Source organism: Vigna unguiculata, chromosome 1 (genome assembly GCF_037176805.1).
Source record: "Vigna unguiculata cultivar grain cowpea cultivar isolate G323 ecotype 2 chromosome 1, ASM3717680v1, whole genome shotgun sequence".
Lineage (NCBI taxonomy): Eukaryota > Viridiplantae > Streptophyta > Magnoliopsida > Fabales > Fabaceae > Vigna > Vigna unguiculata.
The window spans coordinates 21,108,920-21,129,240 of NC_140792.1; the positions used below are offsets into that span (position 1 = coordinate 21,108,920).

The 20,321-nt window shown below is 39.1% G+C and overlaps 2 protein-coding genes across 3 annotated transcripts; one reads left to right on the forward strand and one right to left on the reverse strand.

Moving 5' to 3' along the window:
• On the reverse strand, positions 1 to 14,014 carry LOC114185362 (peptidyl serine alpha-galactosyltransferase-like). Of its 2 annotated transcripts, none has more exons than XM_028073043.2 (8): positions 13,547 to 14,014; positions 12,709 to 12,879; positions 12,078 to 12,321; positions 11,763 to 11,963; positions 11,054 to 11,529; positions 1,753 to 1,917; positions 1,347 to 1,590; positions 1 to 1,058 (listed from the first exon to the last, which is right to left on the reverse strand). In XM_028073043.2, exons 1-8 carry the CDS (start codon positions 13,849 to 13,851, stop codon positions 504 to 506), a joined length of 2,361 nt encoding a protein of 786 aa, XP_027928844.1. In that variant the 5' UTR covers positions 13,852 to 14,014; the 3' UTR covers positions 1 to 503. The 2 variants fall into 2 exon arrangements, with proteins under 2 accessions (XP_027928844.1, XP_027928853.1); XM_028073052.2 differs by having other exon boundaries at positions 12,709 to 12,784; positions 13,547 to 13,833.
• Positions 14,015 to 18,242: 4,228 nt separating this feature from the next.
• LOC146888756 (uncharacterized) lies at positions 18,243 to 18,776 on the forward strand. The gene has a single exon (XM_085666147.1). It carries the CDS (start codon positions 18,243 to 18,245, stop codon positions 18,774 to 18,776), a length of 534 nt encoding a protein of 177 aa, XP_085522273.1.
• The last annotated feature ends 1,545 nt before the right edge of the window (positions 18,777 to 20,321 follow it).

The following is a 20,321-nucleotide window of genomic DNA, read 5'->3' on the forward strand; positions in this document are numbered from 1 at the left end:
TAAGAATACCTAGAATAATCGGTGGCCGATGCAGACATATAACACTATTTTACAAATCCCTTACAAGTATTGTTGTGAGGGATACAAGGTTACAACAATGATTCAAAAGACTCACAATTCACAACTCATCAAATGCCTTTGCATTGAGTGAATCATACAATACTTTAATCAGCTACTCCGCAGTCCAACACCAACCTGTTTCAACAACGAAGGTGCAGGATTTGATTCTCTCATTCCATGTTGCTAATCTTTTCATGAATTTTGGGTACAAATAGTATAAGCACTCTCAAGCCTGTCCAAATGAGAGGTCCTTAAACGTTCATATTATCATCCTCTATGGGAATGAAGCCAAAATCTCCCCAGTAATATAACTTATACCCTTCAATCACGTCACTGCAGGATAGTCTTAAATTCTTTACCTGCATGCTTTACGCAATAAGAATAAGAGAAGCAAAACGATTAAAGAGGCAAGGCGGTTCAAGTTATGTGCCCATCTATTTCGGTTACAAGTTTCTTCTCCTGGTTCTATGGTGTTTCATTTTCATTCTTTTTCTTTTGTGACTAGAATGCACCAAAAAAACTACGACCAAGAAGCCAAATACAGAAAATGCACATAAAAATAACACCCAAACCCTGAAGGAACTAGGTATCCCTGTCCCATCTTTTTGAACACTAATCATTTCCTCAGAATAATTTGCTGACTTACGATTTTCCTCTATGGCTTTTAATTCGGATATGGAACCATCTTTGTGGCAATTCATTTTTTCATGATGCAAGCGCAATGCTTCATTTAGTGTCTTCACACATTCTATACTGAGAAAATCTCGCTGTAAATTTTCCTCATCATTGTGATCAAGTGTTGATGGGTCTGGTGGCTCTGGAAACTTGGCCCAGCATCGGGTAACCATGTCCACTTCTCGCCAGTCTGCCTTGTCAAAACTCCAATTCCCAATTTTGAATTCTAATCCATAGTGAAAAATTCTATATTTGATTCCTGGCTCAGGAACATATCCTGGGTATATCATAATCTCTTTGTTTATAGTATGCCTCAATTTCAACTGCATCAACAGCATTACAGGTTATATACAGTGAAACCTGTTCATAATCTAATGAGGGTATTATGGGGGAAGAAATTCGAAGATCATTTCAATCTACTGTAAGGTATGCAGCATAATCATGTGAACACTCATAAAGCATCAAAAGTTCAGAACGAAACCATGTGCAAATTATATCATATAAAATTTCAATACAGCATTTTGATTTTTTTTTGTTGGCTCCCGTGCTTGTGCTTCTATGAACGAACAGCTATGCTGAGTACGAATTGTGAAAATATAAAAACAGTATACCTCTGCTGCACCGAATGAATAACCGTACATCTCGCTGATCCAACCAGATTCATGGATGTCTCCTGTTATATTTCTGGCATAGCGAGCTCTGTCAGCCCGAACCTCCTCAGTTTTATGCAGCCAAAGTAAAGCAAATTTTCGCAAATCATCTATATGCATGATGATTACACCACCAACCTTGTCACAAGCCTCGGGATGGCTTGTATGCAATTTTGCAAGCTCATTGTCACAGCCAATAAGATAGCTAGCATGTAAAGAATAAAATATAAACAACAAATGAATCATCATACTTCAAGTGAAAGGCCAAGACAAAAACCCAGAAAAACAACGGCATCCACAACAATACATTGATGCCAACAATTCCAATGATAGGTTTTACAATGATAAATTGAATTCACAAGCTTACTCGTAGGGAGTTGAAACAGGTTTGCCGCGTGCAGCTTTGAATTCCCATGGGGTAATGGGGCCTCTCACTATCATATCAGCGTCTAGAATCACTATGAATTCAGCTTCGATATTTGCATGATTGAGCCAGTGGAGAACTGCAGCTGGTTTGTTAATGGCTGGATACCTGATATAAAACAGATAAATTCATTTCTTTTCCTAAAGTTTAAATACTTTGTCTAAATAGATATCCAAAAGTGATAGGATCTCCATAATTGTGCATTTGTGTACTGGAGCAAGATATACTATTTCAGCTGGCAACATCAAACGAAAGACCGATGAGTAATAGATTGTGACTCAAATGAGAGACAAATAAGCAATTATAATTCCAAATAGTTAATCTCTGCTCTTATCAATATCAATGTTATACAATTTAGAGATAAAGACACTCAATACAGAGACGTACACAGTAGAGCTGCGTTCTACGCACAAGTATAAGATACCTGGCCTCTGAATAACAGGTTAGTTACAAAAGCTGAAGTTGAATAGAACTTATAAAACATTTAGAAAACTTTTCGTAATAAGTTAATTAGAGGCCCAATGGGGCTCATCAATTGGTATAGTTCACAATATTTTCATAAGATGTTTGTTAAGACAACCAAGAGCTAGTCACGAGCAATAGACACATAATATAGCTCTTTTGGTTCTTATACCAGTTCACCTCAACCTAAGCTACGTCCTAATCACCTTTACAAATGTAAAAGAGTTTACTAATCAAACTTGATTACAATATTATACATCTCCACTTCTAGTTCACATGAGTACACAAAGCCACTCCTTGTTATCCTTGAGTATACAAAGTCACTCTTGGTTATCCCTTTGTCATGTAAATAAGGATGAGGAAGAACTTGTTGAAGATAGAGAAGATAAGCATAAAGGAATAAAGACAAGAAGCATGACAAAAAAAAATAAAGAAGAAGAAATAAAAAGACATGTAAATTGATAGATTTCCTAGATTATAGAATATTCTATGATTTTCTTAGAATATTGTATAATCCAAGCAAATTCTAGGAAGCTTAGCCGAATTTGAAAGATTGGGGTGTCTTTTGGAGAGCTTTTGACCAACACAATGTCACTTTCAAGTGCACATGATTGGTTATAACTTTTTTACTTGACCCTTCACAATTTCAAGAGCCAACTTGAGCCTTTTGAAGAGCAAATTGGTGCCTTTTGTGTGACTCTTGAAGGATTCATCATGAGTCATTCCTAATTTCAAGAAACTACCGTGTTAAACTAGATTAGGAGTTAACTAAATAGATTAAGTGGGTTAACTCTAGAATATGTGTTCTTAAGTGTCTTTGATAGGACCATGAATGTATATGTTAGGAGGAAGGTTATTAGAAAATAGGTTGTTATAGGTGGTTATCAGGTGGTTGGAGGGGGAAAGAGACTTTCGCTGAAAGTCTATATATAGGGAGAGGTAGCCTGGGTTAGGGGGGTGAGTTTTGTTTTGTTGAGAGGAGTGAACAGGATTGTGCTGTCTAAGACACGTAATCCCTAGAAATCGTGTATAGGATACTTTGTGGGCTACAATCTAAAATCAAAGTATTTCCTTTGGTTTGGAGTGTGTCTTTACACTTTTTATGTGTGTGAGTGCTGATAAATTGGTTTCTTTAATCGAGAAGCGTAACATTTGGTCCGACCAGCCGGATACCAAGAAGAGGAAGGATAATGGAAGGCAGAATGAATGCGATGGAAAGGTGGGCTAGCAATCAAGACAAGGCGATTGCAGAATTGAAAGAAAGTATGCAAGAAGTTAAAGAAATGTTGCGAAAATCCAAGAATCACGAAAGGAACTCAGAAGGAAGTGAGAATTCGATGAATGGAGGAAGAAAGGGAAGGAGAGAAGAAAAAGTTGAAGAGTCTGGGGGAAGAGCAGGAAAGTCATAAGTATTGGATGAAAAGGGTGGAATTACCCACCTTTGAAGGGGTTGATCCGATGGGGTGGATAGCAAGAGCAGAGAAGTTCTTCAAAATTCAAAACATTTCATCAAAGGAAAAACTTTGCCTGGCAATTATCAGTATGGAAGGAGGTGCCAACCATTGGTTTAGATTCTGGAAAAGAAAGGTCAAGAATCCTTCGTGTGAGGATTTGATAGAGGCACTGATCAGGAGATTTTGGGGAAAAGAAAGGAGTTTTTTCTTCGAAAAATTGGCAACTTTAAGGCAGAGTGGGGGAGTGGAAGAATATGTTCAAGAATTTGAGGTGTTAGTGTCACAAACTTCAGAAGTGTCGGAAGAACAACTCTTGGGATATTTTTTTGCTAGTCTGCGAAGTGAAATTAGAAGTCAAATCAGGCCCCATAATAGGACCTATTAAGAGCAATGGAAAAAACCAGAGATGTGGAAGATGTGCCGAAAGAATCAAGAACGGTAGGAGGAGGTGCATCCCGAAATAACAATTCTTCATTTTGGTATCAAGAAGGAAGGGGGAGCCATATCAAGAACATAAACTTTCAAAGGAACGGGAAACTCTCAAGGGACTTCCAACAACGTTAGCACAACCAAAAAAGAGGAAGGTGGGAACTCGGTTGGCTTAAGGATTTGAGGAAATTCAGTAGGGGGAGTGAGGAGCAAAGGAGTGTGTAATCTCTCATACCCAGAGTACATTAGGAGGAGGGAAGAAGGGAGATGCTTCCATTGTGGGGGAGCTTACACCTCGAGACACCGATGCCCAGAGAAGAATGTGTGGGTCCTAATCATGGCTGAAGATGAGGAGGCAGGCGAAGCGGGAGAAGAGGGGGAGATGGAGCAAAAGCACATGGAACTATCTTTGTTTCAGCTGGGGGCTGACTCAAACGAACACAATGAAATTACAACTATGGTTGAACAAGAAGAAGGTTTTGATCTTAATTGATAGTGGAGCAAGCCACAATTTCATTTCAGCAGATTTGGTGGTTGAACTTGGTCTGCTAGTGGAAGCAATGCCACCCTACAATGTGTTTTTGGGAGATGGCCATCGAAAGCTCACGAGAGGATGTTGTCGCATCATGTGGTGGAGGAAATGTTTTATTTCTTCCAACTAGGAGGTGTAGATTTAATTCTTGGGGTCACTTGGCTAGCGTCATTAGGAGAGGTTCAAGTTAATTGGAAAACCTTAGCTATGAGCTTTAGTGAGAAAGGGGACAAAGTGCAGATTAAGGGAGACCCAACCTTGAAAAAAAGGGTTATTTCTCCAGAAGCATTATTGAAAGAAATTAAGATAGAAGCTATCACATTAACATGGGAGTTGGGAAGAACAGAACTAGAAAAAAAGGAAGGTCTGGAAGAGAAATTAACCCAGAACAACAGGTAGAATTGGATATCATTTTGAGAGAGTGTGTTGAGGTCTTTCAGGAGCCGCAGGAGTTACCACCTAACAAGCACATGGACCATAAAATCCCATTTAAGGCGGGGGGATAGATCTGATTAATGTTAGACCTTACCGATTCCCACATATGTTGAAGACAAAAATTGAAAAGCAAGTTTCAAAGATATTGAGAACAGGGGATCATCAGACCCAGTAATAGCCCCTATTCAAGCCCTATCATCCTAGTGAAGAAAAGAGATGGTAGTTGGAGATTTTGCATTGATTACAGGGCATTAAACAAGGCCACCATCCCTGACAAATTCCCAATACCAGTGATAGAAGAACTATTAGATGAATTACATGGGGCTAGGTCCTTTTCTAAAGTGGACCTTAAAGCTGGATATCATCAGATTCGAATGGAGACATAAGACATTATTAAAACAACGTTCCACACTCACTAGGGGCATTTCGAATTTCTGGTATGCCCTTTGGGCTCATCAACACCCCTGCCACTTTCCAGTGTGTTATGAACACCATTTTACAGTAGTATCTGAGGAAGTGTGTATTAGTATTCTTTGATGATATACTAGTATATAGCAAGACATGGGCAGAACATGTGATTCAGCTAAAGCAAGTTCTCCACACACTACTGCAGCAACATTTTTTTTGCAAACAAGAAGAAATTCGAATTTGAGAAGACCCAAATTCAATATCTGGGACATGTCATCAGGGAAAGGAGTGGAAATGGATAACGAGAAAATGGTTGTAGTATACCAATGGCCTATCCCTTCAACAGTCAAAGCACTGAGGGGATTCTTGGGTCTCACGGGATATTATCAATGTTTCATCCGAGATTATGGCAAGACAGCAAGGCCACTGACGGATCTCCTCAAAAAGGGGAATTTTGAATGGACTCCCACAAGTACGTAATCCTTACAAGCCCTCAAAGAAGCTATTACAACTGCACCAATTTTAACACTGTCTGAAATGGGATTGGAGTTGTGTTGTCTGACAACAAGTGTCCCATTGCTTATTTCAGCAAAGCTTTATCAAATTCCTCATTGGCAAAATCGATATGCAAAAAGGAGTTGATGGCTCTAATTTTAGCCATTCAACATTGGAGGCCCTACCTGCTTGGGCAAAGATTTATTGTTCATACTGATCAAAGAAGCCTAAAGTACCTCTTAGAATAGAGAATTACAACCCAGAACCAGCAGAATTGGTTGGCTAAGTTATTGGGCTGAGTTTGATATCATATATAGGACAGGTACGTTTAATAAGGTGGTAGATGCTTTATCTCGAAAGTTTGAAGACGTAACAGAAAAGGAAAAGCAACTGGGGGTAGTTTTGAAGTGGAAGGGGATCCAACTTTACAAAGGATTAGAGAAGAGTTGGAGGCTAATGCAGATTCACACCCCCTTTTACCTTGGAGCATGGATGACTACATTACTAAGGAAGGCTAGTCCTATCAGCTACTTCCTCTTGGATTCCAAAGTTGATAGTTGAATGCCACATGACTCCAACAGGAGGACATTCGGGAGTGTTCCGCACATACAGAAAACTAGTCCAATCCTTGTATTGGGTAGGTATGAAGAAGGTCGTCACCGAGTTCGTGGCAGCATGTATGATATGCCAGCAACACAAATATCTAGCTTCGTCCCCACAAGGGCTGCTGCAGCCCTTACCCATCCCACAGGCTATATGGGAAGATATTAGCCTTGATTTCATTGTAAGTCTCCCTAAATCTAACGGCTATAATGTTATCTTGGTGGTCGTGAACAGGCTCAGCAAATATGGGCACTTTATCCCTATCAAACATCCCTATTCCGCTAAAGCCATCGCATAAATTTTTGTGAAGGAGATAGTCAAGCTCCATGGCATTCCTTCATCCGTAGTTAGTGACAGGGACCTAACTTTCCTCAGCCTCTTTTGGAAAGAACTATTCAGGTTGCAAGGCACAAAACTCAATATGAGTACCGCTTATCACCCGAAATCGGATGGCCAGACAGAGGTGTTAAACAGAACCTTGGAGACCTACCTTCGGTGTTTTAGTTCAGAAGAACCCAAGACTTGGCATAGCTTCATACCATGGACATAATATTGGTATAACTCCAGTTTTAAGGAGCAACTAAATGCACCCCCTTTGAGATTGTGTATGGCAGAGCACCTCCATCCCTAGCTCGTTTTGTCCCAAGTGAAACAGCAATGGAAACAGAGGCTCAAGAGTTGATGAACCATGATGAGGCTCTCAAACAACTCAGATACCATTTGTCCAGAACACAAGAACAAATGGCAAAATTTGCTAATAAAAAACGAAAACCCTCTCAGATTAAGGTTGGAGATTGAGTGTACTTGAAGATTCGCCCTCATAGACAGACTTCGATGCCAACTAGACTGCATCTGAAATTGTCAGCTAGATATTATGTCCCTTTAAAGTACTTCGACAGGTGGGACCAGTGGCATTTAGGTTACAACTACCCGACACAACTCGCATTCACCTAGTTTTTCACGTGTCCCAATTAAAATTAGTTGTACGGGGGACTCAGCATGTGGAGCAAGAACTACCAGAAGACTTACAGCACAGATCTTCAACTTGTTTGCCCACCAAGGTGCTAGATCGAAAGACAATTTTGTAGCATGGAGAACCAGTACCGCAATTTCTCATTGAATGGCAAGAAGGGCGATCAGAGGCAGCAACGTGGGAGGATGTGGCAACCATGCAAGATTAGTTCCCAGACTTCAACCTTGAGGACAAGGTTGTCCAGCCAGCGGAGAGTAATGATAGGACCATGAATGTATATGTTAAGAGGAAGGTTATTAGAAAATAGGTTGTTATAGGTGGTTATCAGGTGGTTGGAGGGGGAAAGAGACTTTCGCTGAAAGTCTATATATAGGGAGAGGTAGCCTGGGTTAGGGGATGAGTTTTGTTTTGTTGAGAGGAGTGAACAGGATTGTGCTGTCTTGTGTAGAGAGGGCATGTTGTCCCTGGAAACCGTGTATAGGATACTTTGTGTGCTACAATCTAGCAATCAAAGTATTTCCTTTGGTTTAGAATGTGTCTTTACGTTTTGTGTGTCTGTGTGCTGATAAACTAGTTTCTTTAACCGAGAAACGTAACAACCTCAAGTTGTGTCTTCTTCTCCCCTAGGTTGATCCTTATCTCTATAAAAGGAAGGCCTCTCCTTGTAAAATCACTTTTGAAAATTGAATGGAATTCGGTATGAGTTCACTTTGAAAGTCAAAAATTTTACTTTTTTTTCCTTGGTTCTTATCTTGAGAAAATTTGTGAAGCTTTCTCAAGTGACAAATATTCTTGCACGTATCCTTTGGGATTCATCACAAAAAGTAGTGTTCTATTAATTTTCTAATCTTCAATCCATTTTCTATTTCAATTGGTTACAAGTTATGTTCTCTAAGAGTTTTCTTCAACAGTGATGTGACCCCACCAAGCCTAATTGCACCTTCAAGTCCAAGCCCAAGCACATTAAAAGGTCCAATTACAAGATCAATGATGAAAAAGATTCAAAAGGGCCTCCCATTAGATGATCACAAATTCAATGGGCTTCACACATTATTCAAATGGGCCAAAGAGATCACAAAGACTTGAAGAAGTGCATGTAAATCTAGTAGTGTAGATTTAAATTGGATCATTGTTTGGGCTTTGCTTTCCAATAATACATAAGACATGAAAGGAACATAGGATGGGGTTCAAATTTGGCTCGGCCCAATTCTCTTCATACATGGCCGAGATTATCAAGACAAGGAGGCTCCTTTGCTTCATGGTTTGACTAAGGTTGGTCATCACATCTAAAGGCTAAGAATCCTTCTTGTTCTTCAAGCCAAGATCAAGGCCCACTCCATCCAGTGGCTCTCCTTTCTCATGTGTAAATGACTTCATATAAAAGCCAAAATTTCACTCATTTGTAGACACTCTTGAAATTTTATGCAATAGATGCTACTTGAGTTGAGAGCAATCCTCCCTCTATTGCCTTTGAGAGTCACCCCTTTCTAGAGATTTCCTCTCTCTACCTCTAGCCACCTTCCTTAGGCTAGCATAGATTAGGAAATCCTATCACCTCTCTCACTTTCCATTGCTTGCAAGTGCCTTCCAACTTGCCTCCATTCCTTCATCCAATTTCCGCTGCCATAGAGTTCTTCACGCACCTTTGGAGCTCCACCAAACAGGCTTCAAGCCATTACTCATGAGCCTCATGATTCTACCATTGTTCTTCCACTTTCCTTGGTTTGAGTTCTCCACACCTTGAATTGTTCAAGATCCTTCAAAAATCCTAAGGTTCACATCACTTTATCTTTCCTTGAGATAAAACCCAATGTCACACAAGTTGTTTGAAAATGATTACAAAGAAACTCTCACTAGATAGAATATAATCTATAAAGGCTCCTTGTATTAGAAAATAGCTTCACACAAAGTTCATTTTCTCTAAGTTGTCTAGTACACGATCTTTTTATTTAGCACATAGTGTAAACTATTGTATTAACAACAATAAATTCGTCTAGAAGCTCTTAAAATCCCTTATCAGTTTTACATAGAAAAACTTCTATTTATAGTCATCTTGAATACAACCATTGGAGCTTGTGTGCTGATCTATGTGAATGAATTCAGTGCTTTATCTACTATGAATAGGACAACTTTATCTTCTACAAATCCCTTTATAGCATTGAAATTACCAAAGTGAGCATACAAACTTAGAACTTAGTCCAGTGGTTGGAATCATCTTTGGGATGTGTGAGCCAACATTGATAGTGAGAAGATGATCAAACACTTTAAAAGTGTGATTTGTGATATCCACACATACATCACATCCACTTCTTGTGTTGTCTTCTAGACCTCTTATCTTCGTGTAGCATCTAGTAGTCATTAGTCTTACACTGCATCTAGACTTCATTTAAACTTGTAGTGTGTCTGGCAATCTTTGTGCAGGATCTTGGGTAGACTATGTTTAACACTTCTAGAATTTGTGTAGTATCTACCGCTTTGTGCTTTTGTGTAGACTTTAATCTTTATTGTGTTCATATTGTTTTTTCCGGATACACACTAAGTAACTTTGATTAGATCAACCAAAACTTACCATCATTTGTTACCATCATGAAAACCATGAGTTGTCATGATCAAGATTGAATTGACTGATAAAAGATACACAAATTATGCAAATAAGTTGTCTATACATGTATCAGGTCATCTATGCATTAACAGTCTTCCCTCTATCTCTCAAACAGTCAATAACCTACAATTAGTCTCCCTGACAGCCTTATAACTACTATATTCACTTAGGGACCTCCTAAAAAGTTACTGCAGTAATTGTTATTTCCTTTCTACAGATTAAAACTCCAATTCCCTACACTCTTATTGTTCCACACAGATACAGACACACAGAGGCCTGCGACAGTGAGCAGTGTTGAATATTAAATAAATAAATAAATGAAGTTTGATGGTAGTCCCACCCGACACAGATGGACTAAACCAAGAACAGTATGTTTGGAAGATCAAAAGTTAGCCCAATACATAACTAATAATAGTTGCATCCAGCTTGGGTCTAGAAGGTTTCACTTGTTTTAATAATTAAATAAAGTTGTGAAGATATATCTGTTACTCATTATCTAGTCCCCATGTTAGCAAGCGTACAGTTTTCTCTAGAAACAAAAATTAGGGAAAAATAGAAATTGAAAAACAAAAAATTAATCAAGGCAGATAACAAGTTTGACCATAGCAAATATAGTTTCAGATAAAATCTTAATTTTATCATCAGGAGAAGTTCATCAAGATGGAACGCTTTTAGCTACATTGGTTTTAAAATCTTCTGAAAAAACAAAAAGAAGTTGTAATATGTATCCTTTGCACATTTCATGTTATAACCCCTTTTGTTGATTGAATCCTATTTCCCAACTACATGTGTAGAAACAGAAAGTAACTAAGAAGACAAACATAAGACAATTGAAATACACATAGAATTACCAATCGCCTGTTAATGGATGCTGACTCATAGAAGGGACATAATGGGTGGGAGCCAAGTTATGGCCTTTATATAGCTTTAAGTCTGCATCAGAGCAGCTGAGAAGTCTAGATATATTTCCTGGCTGTCCACTTAAACGGAAGCTGTGCATAAGCCCTACAGTCTGCCAGTCAAAATATGGTGTGCATTCAGTGGAAAAAACAGTATGGATTTTAGGATATGGTCGGGTATCATCATGATCAATATGTTTTTGTACTGTGTCCTCCTTCAATTGTAGAGTAGCAGGAGTTACAATTTTTGGTTTAGTTAGTTCAGCAAAGGCTCTGCTTTTTAAAAAGTTCACATATTTAGACCATGCTGGTTTAGGGCAGCCGTTAGCAGCATGATGTAACAGAAGAGCTTCATTTAGAATGTTTATGCACTCTATACTTAAAAATAGTCCTCTCCGTAGATTAGGATCTATTTCCAACTGCATTACCTGCAATAAGAAATTTTCAAGCTTCATTAAAACATTAAAAATAAAAACTGATGTACGGATGCATTCAGTATAATGACTTAAACATTAGGCTTAAAATACTGAGTCTTATATATATACATCAAAGGGAATATCTATGCTTCTCTACAAGACTATGAGACAAGTATGTCACTTGAATATGAATCTGTTTTCTAAACGACAAAAGTATCCTCCTATTAATATGTTGGTATACATACCTCCCTGGGATAAGGAGGTTGAGGAAAGAGCTGGTCACAGCTATAAACAATCTCATCCTTATCATGGTCAGCCTTACTAAATGACCAATTTCCTACCCTAAATGGCCGCCCATAATGGAGAAGAATTGGCTCAACTCCCTCCCGGGGTGCATAACCTGGGTAGATCATCAAGTTATCATTGATCTTGTGATGGAGCCCAACCTGTGAGCAGCATAAGAAAAGCCAAATGGAAAGAGTGAGAGAAGGATAAAAGCAAAACAATTAGTGAAATTTAAATATTTTAAATACAAAAAACATTTTAAAGGGTCAACTAACTTCTGCTGCACCAAAAGAGTATCCATACATCTCACTAATCCATCCTTTCTCATATATGTCACCCGTTATGTTTACTCCCCAGTGAGCCCTATCTTGCCGTACTTCCTCTGTTTTTGAAAGCCAGATAGGTGCCAAAGATCGCAGGTCATCTATATGCATTGCCAAAAGTCCACCTACTTTGTCGCAAAGTTCTGGGTGTTTTGTGTGCAGTTGAGCCAATATATTGCAACAACCACTTAAATACCTAGAGAAGGAATTTTATTTTGTTTATGGCATGTTTTCATTGGTGATCCAGAGATTTAAACACTGAATAAAAAATACAAGATATCTGTACTGTTTTCAAGAAATTCAGACAAGTTTCATAACTTAGTTCAAATAAGTCTTTCTTGCTTGGGTTTAGAGAAGTTTATATTTTCAACTATACCATTAGACACTTTAAATCCCTCTCTCCTCAAAAAAAAAAATGTCAAATGAAAACATCCAGATCTTCAAAGCTTTAATATTCTTATAATCTTTGCATAAATGAAGCTAAACTAGCCTAATTACATCCTTCCATTGTTTGAATATCTAGCTATTAACACTATATCACTAAAAAGATTACTAACTAAACATTTAAGATATTAGTGAATACCCATAATATGCTGCAACAGGTCTTCCTTTCTCTGCAGCAAGTTTCCACGGTACAATTCGGCCACGGATTATCATGTCTGCATCAAGGATAATAACCCAGTCAATATTCTCTGCATCTTTACTATATTTGAGCCAATGTAAAACCCCAGCAGGTTTGTTTATTGCAGGGTACCTGCATAGTAAACAAAAATTTATATCTCATGCACCCTATTATAGGAAAGGGATGTCACTAATTTACTTCTGCAATATGGTATTTATGTGTCTTATTTGGCAAAAAATTGAAATTCACATCCCTGTAACAATACAAAAGTACTCACACTCAATGTGAAAAAAAAATGAGGCAGAAGCAGCGTAAAGTTTAACTAACCCCCAGCATTAGTTTCAGAGGAGCAGAAATCAAATAGAAAAAAGGTCTTCACTCACAATTCAAATAGTATATCCTTGGACTACATGCTTCAATAAAAGACATCTTGTCTACTTGAAAACAGATCAGTTAAGTAAAAAGACACTCATACAAACCAAAGCACATAAGTTTCGATTACCAATTGATGCAAACACAAATCAAGACATATACATTCACGGGAATAAATTAGCTAGAACAGAAACGAACAAAATTTTGCAATGATTAACGTCAACATCACACAGCAACACATCAGGCATTTTGCAAGACTGTACCACCAGAGTGGCAGTAGCTAACATAGTAAAATCAGAACCAGTGCCAATGATAGCAGATCAGTTCTCAATAAAACTATATCACATAAAACCAATCTACTCTTTTTCATCCCAAACTAGACTCCTGAAGTTGATTCAACTTCTTGCAAACACTGATTTGACTTTACCAGTCACCAGTTGTGGGGTGTTTGCTCATCGAGGGAACCTCAAAAGTAGGAGCTAAATGCATCCCTCTGTAAGTTTTCTTCTGCTCCTCAGTGCAACTGAGAAGACGCGTGATGTGACCCGGTTGCTTCGCCTTTCTAAAACTGTGCATGAGTCCAACCGTTTGCCAGTCAAAGTAGTTATTACACTCCACAGAGAAGAGAGTCTGAATCCTCCAAGGAGCTTTCTGAGCTGCTTCCACTCTCTCCACACTACAAATGACCAGACCCAGCATCACCAATGACAACAAAATTGAAAATTTCTCCATTGTGGATCAGCTAAAAAGTGAGATGCGAGGTGGGTTTTGTCTAATTTTGGGAACAAGATCTGAATTCCATTACTTTAATCGTTGCCACACCCAAGAGAGCCGGTGAGAACCCAAAGTCAAAGTTGGAGTTTTGTGGTAGATGCTTTTAGTTGACGAGGATGTCACATTAAATGAGTAAACAATATCAATTGCCCTCAAATAGTATGATCCTAAACTAGAATTTTGAAAATGAATATTTTACGCCTGAACGTGTTGATAATATTCTATAAATGAATAACATACATATAGATTTAAAAGTATAATGATAAAATGTAGAAAAACAACAAAATAAAAATGTATGAAATAACTATAATAGAGCGGTGAATTATAATTGATCCTAAAGTGTAAGTAGAAAACATTTATAAACAAAAATGAAAATAATTATTTAAATTTAGCCTAAAATTTTGGTCCCTATTTACATTAATTCAATCCTTTTTTTTTCTTTAATTCGTTCCCACTTTTTGTCAATTTTGTTCAAATTGATTTTTTTACTAACGTCGTTTAAATAATTAACGATATTAAATTGTGGTTGTCATGTGTCACTTCCATTTTTTTTTTATATAAAAGTTGTACATTTTTTTTCATGCAAGTCCCATTGTTTCCTATCTTTATTATTTTAAATTATGTTATGAATATTGTATCGGCTGCATTATTGTGTATATTTATTATATACGAACATGATTTTTGTAACATTTTTATTGTTTAGTATCATGAGTAATCGAAAATAAAATCTTGATGGTTTCATTTTTAAAGATAAAGAATCAACTTATCTAATCACACTAGCCCTTTAATGTTGTGTTCTTTTAGGTGTATTTATTTTTTAAGAGAATTGGAAAGCAAGGATTAACACTACAAGAATTCTGAATTTTAACAGAGGTTTATTAGGAGAGGTTAGAATAACCTCAATTAGTTCATGCACCTAGACGGAGTTCTTGGAGATCTCTTTTTAAACCGCAAGAAAAGTTCATTTCCTTTCTTACTTTTTCGTAATATCTCTATTCTCACCTTTTGAATACTGGTTTGTGTTGCTCGTGTGACCTATTCTCTTCTCGCCTAATCTAGCAGTCCACAATACTTCTCTTTATCTAATCTCACTTCAAAAAAACTTTCGTTTGCCCTCTTTCAACTTCAATGAAAGATCTCTCATTTGCCCTCTCTCAATCGAACCTTCCAATTAGTTCATGCACCTAGACGAGGTTTCCTAAACCCCTTGGAGATCTTTTTTTAAACCGCAGGAAATGTTCATTTCCTTTCTTACTTTTTCGTAATATCTTTATTCTCACCTTTTGAGTACTGATTCGTGTTGCTCGTGTGACCTATTCTCTTCTCGCCTAATCTAGCAGTCCACAATACTTCTCTTTATCTAATCTCACTTCAAAAAACTTTCGTTTGCCCTCTTTCAACTTCAATGAGAGATCTCTCGTTTGCCCTCTCTCAATCGAACCTTCCAATTTTTGTGGATTTCTTTTTTCGAATCTTCATCGGTGAATCGCAACTTCGAATTGGTAATGACTTTCGATTTTTTATTTTCAGTTTCATGTTAATTTCTAACTTTTCCTCTTTCATTCAAATTTGTTCTGCATTGTGCGATTGTAGGTTTAGTGGTTCGTGTTGCTTCACAGCTGCTTCACGTGTTCATAGTTGCTCCGAAGGTTTGCTACTTAACCTAACCTAAAGCTATTACAACAAGTGAACAGTTGTTGTGTGTGTACATGGTCTATTTGTGATTTCTTTAGGTGCGTTAGTTTTATGGTTTGTTGATTTCTAACTATTTATTTAAATATTTTTGGGTCGATTGTATGCTAGTCCTCTTCATATGTCCTCGAGTGTATTAATGGAAGATGAAAAAGTAACTCCTTTGGGATTGTCTGATCAACTTCCCTCTGCTCAAGCAACTTCTACCCAACACCGTTTTCTCTTAGCCAAGTTTGGAATCAAAATTTTGTTTCCCTTCTTTGATGGACTGTTTATAGATTAATATCAGGTTATTTCTAAGCATCGCCAGTTGTTGCTTCTTGTGGTTACAGAGGCAACCACAAATACCTAATATTGGAATACATTTTATTATTAATCTAAAGCTCAGTGGTTTTAGTTTGCAAATGCATTTTTAGAGGTATGGTGATATTGCTATTTTCTTCTTGTTTGAATTTATGCACGACTTGGATACTATTTTTTATTAAAAAGTGGTATCCATTGCAATGGATAGAGCTATCAAAGACATAGGGACTAGTATTGTGCAGTGTAGTAGTGTTTCCATAGCAATACAAACTACAAAGGAGCTTGTTTTAAAGGTTTACATATTTGTGATGCGTAGCTTCTAACTGCTTGATTTTTGAAATCGCATTTTTTGTAATTCAGAATTTAATTCCATTTGGATATATATATATATATATATATATATATATATATATATATATATATGTATATATATATATACATATATATATATTGCAACACCCCTCTTTCCAAACACAGAAGCCAAACCCCCTCCCCTCTCATTTTCCTCTGCAAACTCAGTTCTTCTCTCTGTCTCACCTTCCTTACTTTTGATCAGATTTTGGAGAGGAAGTCACTCTTGAGCCTCCTGCTGCCTCCACTCATAGCCTCTCATCTCCTAGGTAAGTTTCCCTTGCAGCTTCAAGTCTGATTTAGAAATTTAACTCAAAATTCTGCTTCCATTCCAAGTCTAACCTAGTGCTCATCCTTTCTGTGTGATTGGATGATGAATTCTCTTAGGTTGGGTTGAGGAATTCTGCTCCCCTCTCCTAAATTGTCTTCCTCCAAGCTTTAAATCGAAAATAGGTAAGGGAAGCTGACTTTTCAACTAAATTTCATGCAAATTGTGTTTATGAATGATTCAATTATGTGATTGTGTGTTTAATTTGTGTTTTGGAAACTGTTTGTATGCGAATTTGGATGGTGGATGGTTCTGGGCGAGAATGCATGTGTAGAACAGATGAGTAATTCTGGTATTTTTGCCTAGGCGAGCAGCTCTTGCCTGAGCGAAACTACCAAGATGAACGCCTCTGTCACTGCGCGAAATCTCGCCTAGGCGAGCTGGACTCGCCTGAGCGAGATGACTTCTCGTCTAGGCGAGCCAGTTTAGCCTGAGCGAGAGTTCGCCCAGGACTTTTAATTCACCAATGTACGAGGTCTCGCCCAGGCGAGAGCAACTCGCCTAAGCGAGATAAATTCTCTAGCTTAGGCGAGACCCTCTAGCCTAAGCGAGATTCCCTGCAGAAGATTAGTTTTCTCACTGTTTTGATTACTTGATTGCTAGATTGATTGCTTTAAAAGGATGATGGTTGATATTGTATGTGATCCTTATGCATGATTACACTGTGTGATGGAATTGAGTATGAATTTTATGTGAATGGGAATATGTTGGAGTTAGGATTTCAAGGGAAATCCTAAGGAATGTGGTTTAGTTGGGGTTAATTGGATGATTTTTGATAGACTGTGTAATGAATCTTGTTTTATGCCTTAGCATAAAATAAAGCATGGTTTACTCTTCATTCAAGTTAGGTTACCCTTCTAGTTTCTATGGCGTGTTCTGTGTGTCTTCTACTTTTGCGATGATCATCCCAATTGGATGACGTGAGCAGATAAACTTGCAGGTAAGGATACACCCTCCGGGACGTGAGATGATTTCATTAGACGTACCAGTAGCATATGTGGCCTTTTCTTTCTTTTGCTTAGCTGATCGGGTATTTTGTAATCCCTTTAGTCGTGTATGGGCTGTATAGGTTGATCAGTGTATGTATGGTTATTTTGAGGATGACTGTATTATATATTATACTGGCCTACATCATCATCTGCTTCTGAATTATTAAAATTTAAATGTTTTATTTAATAGTTTAAAAACTATTGAAACGGGATGTTACAATTTTGGTATCAGAGTAGTGATTCCTTTAGGATCTGTAGGTGTGAGCTTGCTTAGCTTCTGTTGTGTGTTCTTCGTAGCGTGTTTGGCATAAGTTGTTGTACCTGTCGACTAATCTGATGGTTCCTTCTTTGTGTGATCAGAGTTATGGCACCTAGACCTCCTCCACCTCCTGTTCCAAATCCAGATAATCCTCATTTGGTGGGAGCAATTGAGGCGATGATTGCAGCCATGCAGCAGCAGAATGCTAACATGGTGAATCAACAGAATCTAGCCTTGCAACAGAAGCGACTCAGCAGAGGCACTTGGAAGCCCTGCATCAGATAGGGAAAATTGTTCAGCCTCTGGTTCTTCCCAAGCTTGACTGCCACGAGTGCAAGAGTGGAGTTTGGAGGATTTCCTACAACACCATCCATCCCGTTTTGATGGAAAGGTTAGCCCGGATGGAGCTGATCAGTGGATGCGGGACATGGAACGAATCTTTGATGCTAAGAGATGTCCTGCAGAGAACAGGCTTGCATACACTGAGTACCTTCTTGCTGGAAAGGCCGTGCATTGGTGGTCCAACATGAAGATGATGTTGGAGGACAACCATGAGACCATCACCTGGGAACTGTTTAAGAAGAAGTTCTATGTTGAGTTCTTCCTAGATAGTGTGAGATATGCGAAGGAGGTTGAGTTCTTGCAGTTGATGCAAGGAGACATGTCAGTGTCGGAGTACGCTGAAAAGTTCAAACACTTGGGTAGATTTAACACCCTGAAGATGGCAGAGGACTGGCAGTGTAGAAAGTTTGAGAATGGGTTGAGGGGTGACCTCAAGCTCATTGTGGCTCCGCTCTCTATCAAGGAATTCCCTGCCTTGGTAGAGAAGGCAAGAGTGATAGAGAAGCTTAAGGCTGAAGTTGAAGCTCAGCAGAAGTCTCAGCTGAAGGTGGGAGGGCCATCTGGGTCCACGAGCAGACACGACGATCGGAAGAAGCCATATTATAGGCCTCAGCCCTAGGGGCCCAGGAGGTTCTCACATCAGCCCTAGCAGTTCCAGCCTTCTAGGCCACAGTGCTTCCACTGTAGGGGGCCCCATCTGAGGAGTGCCTGCCCCCAACTTTCTGACAGGAGGACATGCCATAGATGTGGCCAGGTGGGCCACTTCATCAGGGATTGCCCAATTGACAGGAGCACAGTACCGAGGCCTTCACCACAGCCTCAGTCATAGCCGTCGAGGGGAGGTGCGAGGCCACAGGCGGCAGGTCGGGTGTACGCTGTCACTGGTGCCGAGGCAGCTGGATCAGGTAACCTCATCATCGGGTCTTGTGTGATAGCTGGTAGGAGCTTGCATGTTTTGTTTGATTTGGGAGCGACACATTCTTTTGTGTCGGAATCTAGAGTGGTGGAGTTGGGTCTTCCAGTGAAGGAGCTCCAGTATGACCTGGTAGTGTCCACACCTGCTTCTGGGTTGGTCAGAACCTTAACCGTGTGTGCTAGGTGCAAGATCGAGGTTGAGGGGCATGAGTACAGGGTAAATCTCATCTGTTTACCCTTGGTGGGACTAGATGTCATCTTGGGGATGGATTGGCTATCTGCCAATCACATTCTCATTGACTGCAATGAAAGGAAAGTATTGTTTCCTAGCTTAGAAGATGAAGACCTGTTGGTGTCCTCACAACAGGTGGACAAGGCAATAAAGGAAGGGTCTCAATGCTTCTTGATTCTGACTCAGTTATCCGTGGAGACTAAGGTTGGACCCTTGGAGGCGCCTGTAGTGGGGGATTTCTCAGATGTGTTTCCTGAGGATGTGTCTGGCCTACCCCTTACTAGGGAGATAGAGTTCTCCATTGACCTGGTGCCAGGAGCAGGGCCAGTGTCCATAGCACCCTACAGAATGGCTCCTGCTGAGCTAGTGGAGTTGAAGAAACAGATTGAAGAGCTGCTAGAAAAACAGTTTATCAGGCCGAGTGTATCACCTTGGGGAGCGCCGGTGTTACTAGTTAAAAAGAAGGACGGTAGTTCCAGACTCTATGTGGATTACAGGCAGCTGAATAAGCTAACCATCAAGAACAAGTACCCTTTGCCAAGGATTGACGACTTGATGGATTAGTTGCACGGTGCTGTAGTGTTCTCCAAGATTGATCTGAGATCAGGATACCATCAGATTCGAGTCAAGTCTGATGATGTGCAGAAGATCGCTTTTAGGTCCAGGTACGGACACTACGAGTATGTGGTGATGCCGTTTGGTGTGACTAACGCCCCCGCTTTGTTCATGGACTACATGAACCGAATCTTCAGGCCATTCTTGGATAAGTTCGTGGTGGTTTTCATAGATGACATCTTGATTTACTCACGGACTCCAGAGGAACATGCGGAGCATCTGAAGATAGTTCTGAGCATACTGAGGGAGAAGTAGTTGTATGCAAAGCGGTCAAAATGTGAGTTTTGGATGACTTCGGTTTAGTTCTTGGGGCACATGATCTCGGCTCAGGGCATAGCAGTGGATCCGTCTAAGGTAGAAGCTGTGCTAAATTAGGAACGACCTAAGTCAATGACTGAAATA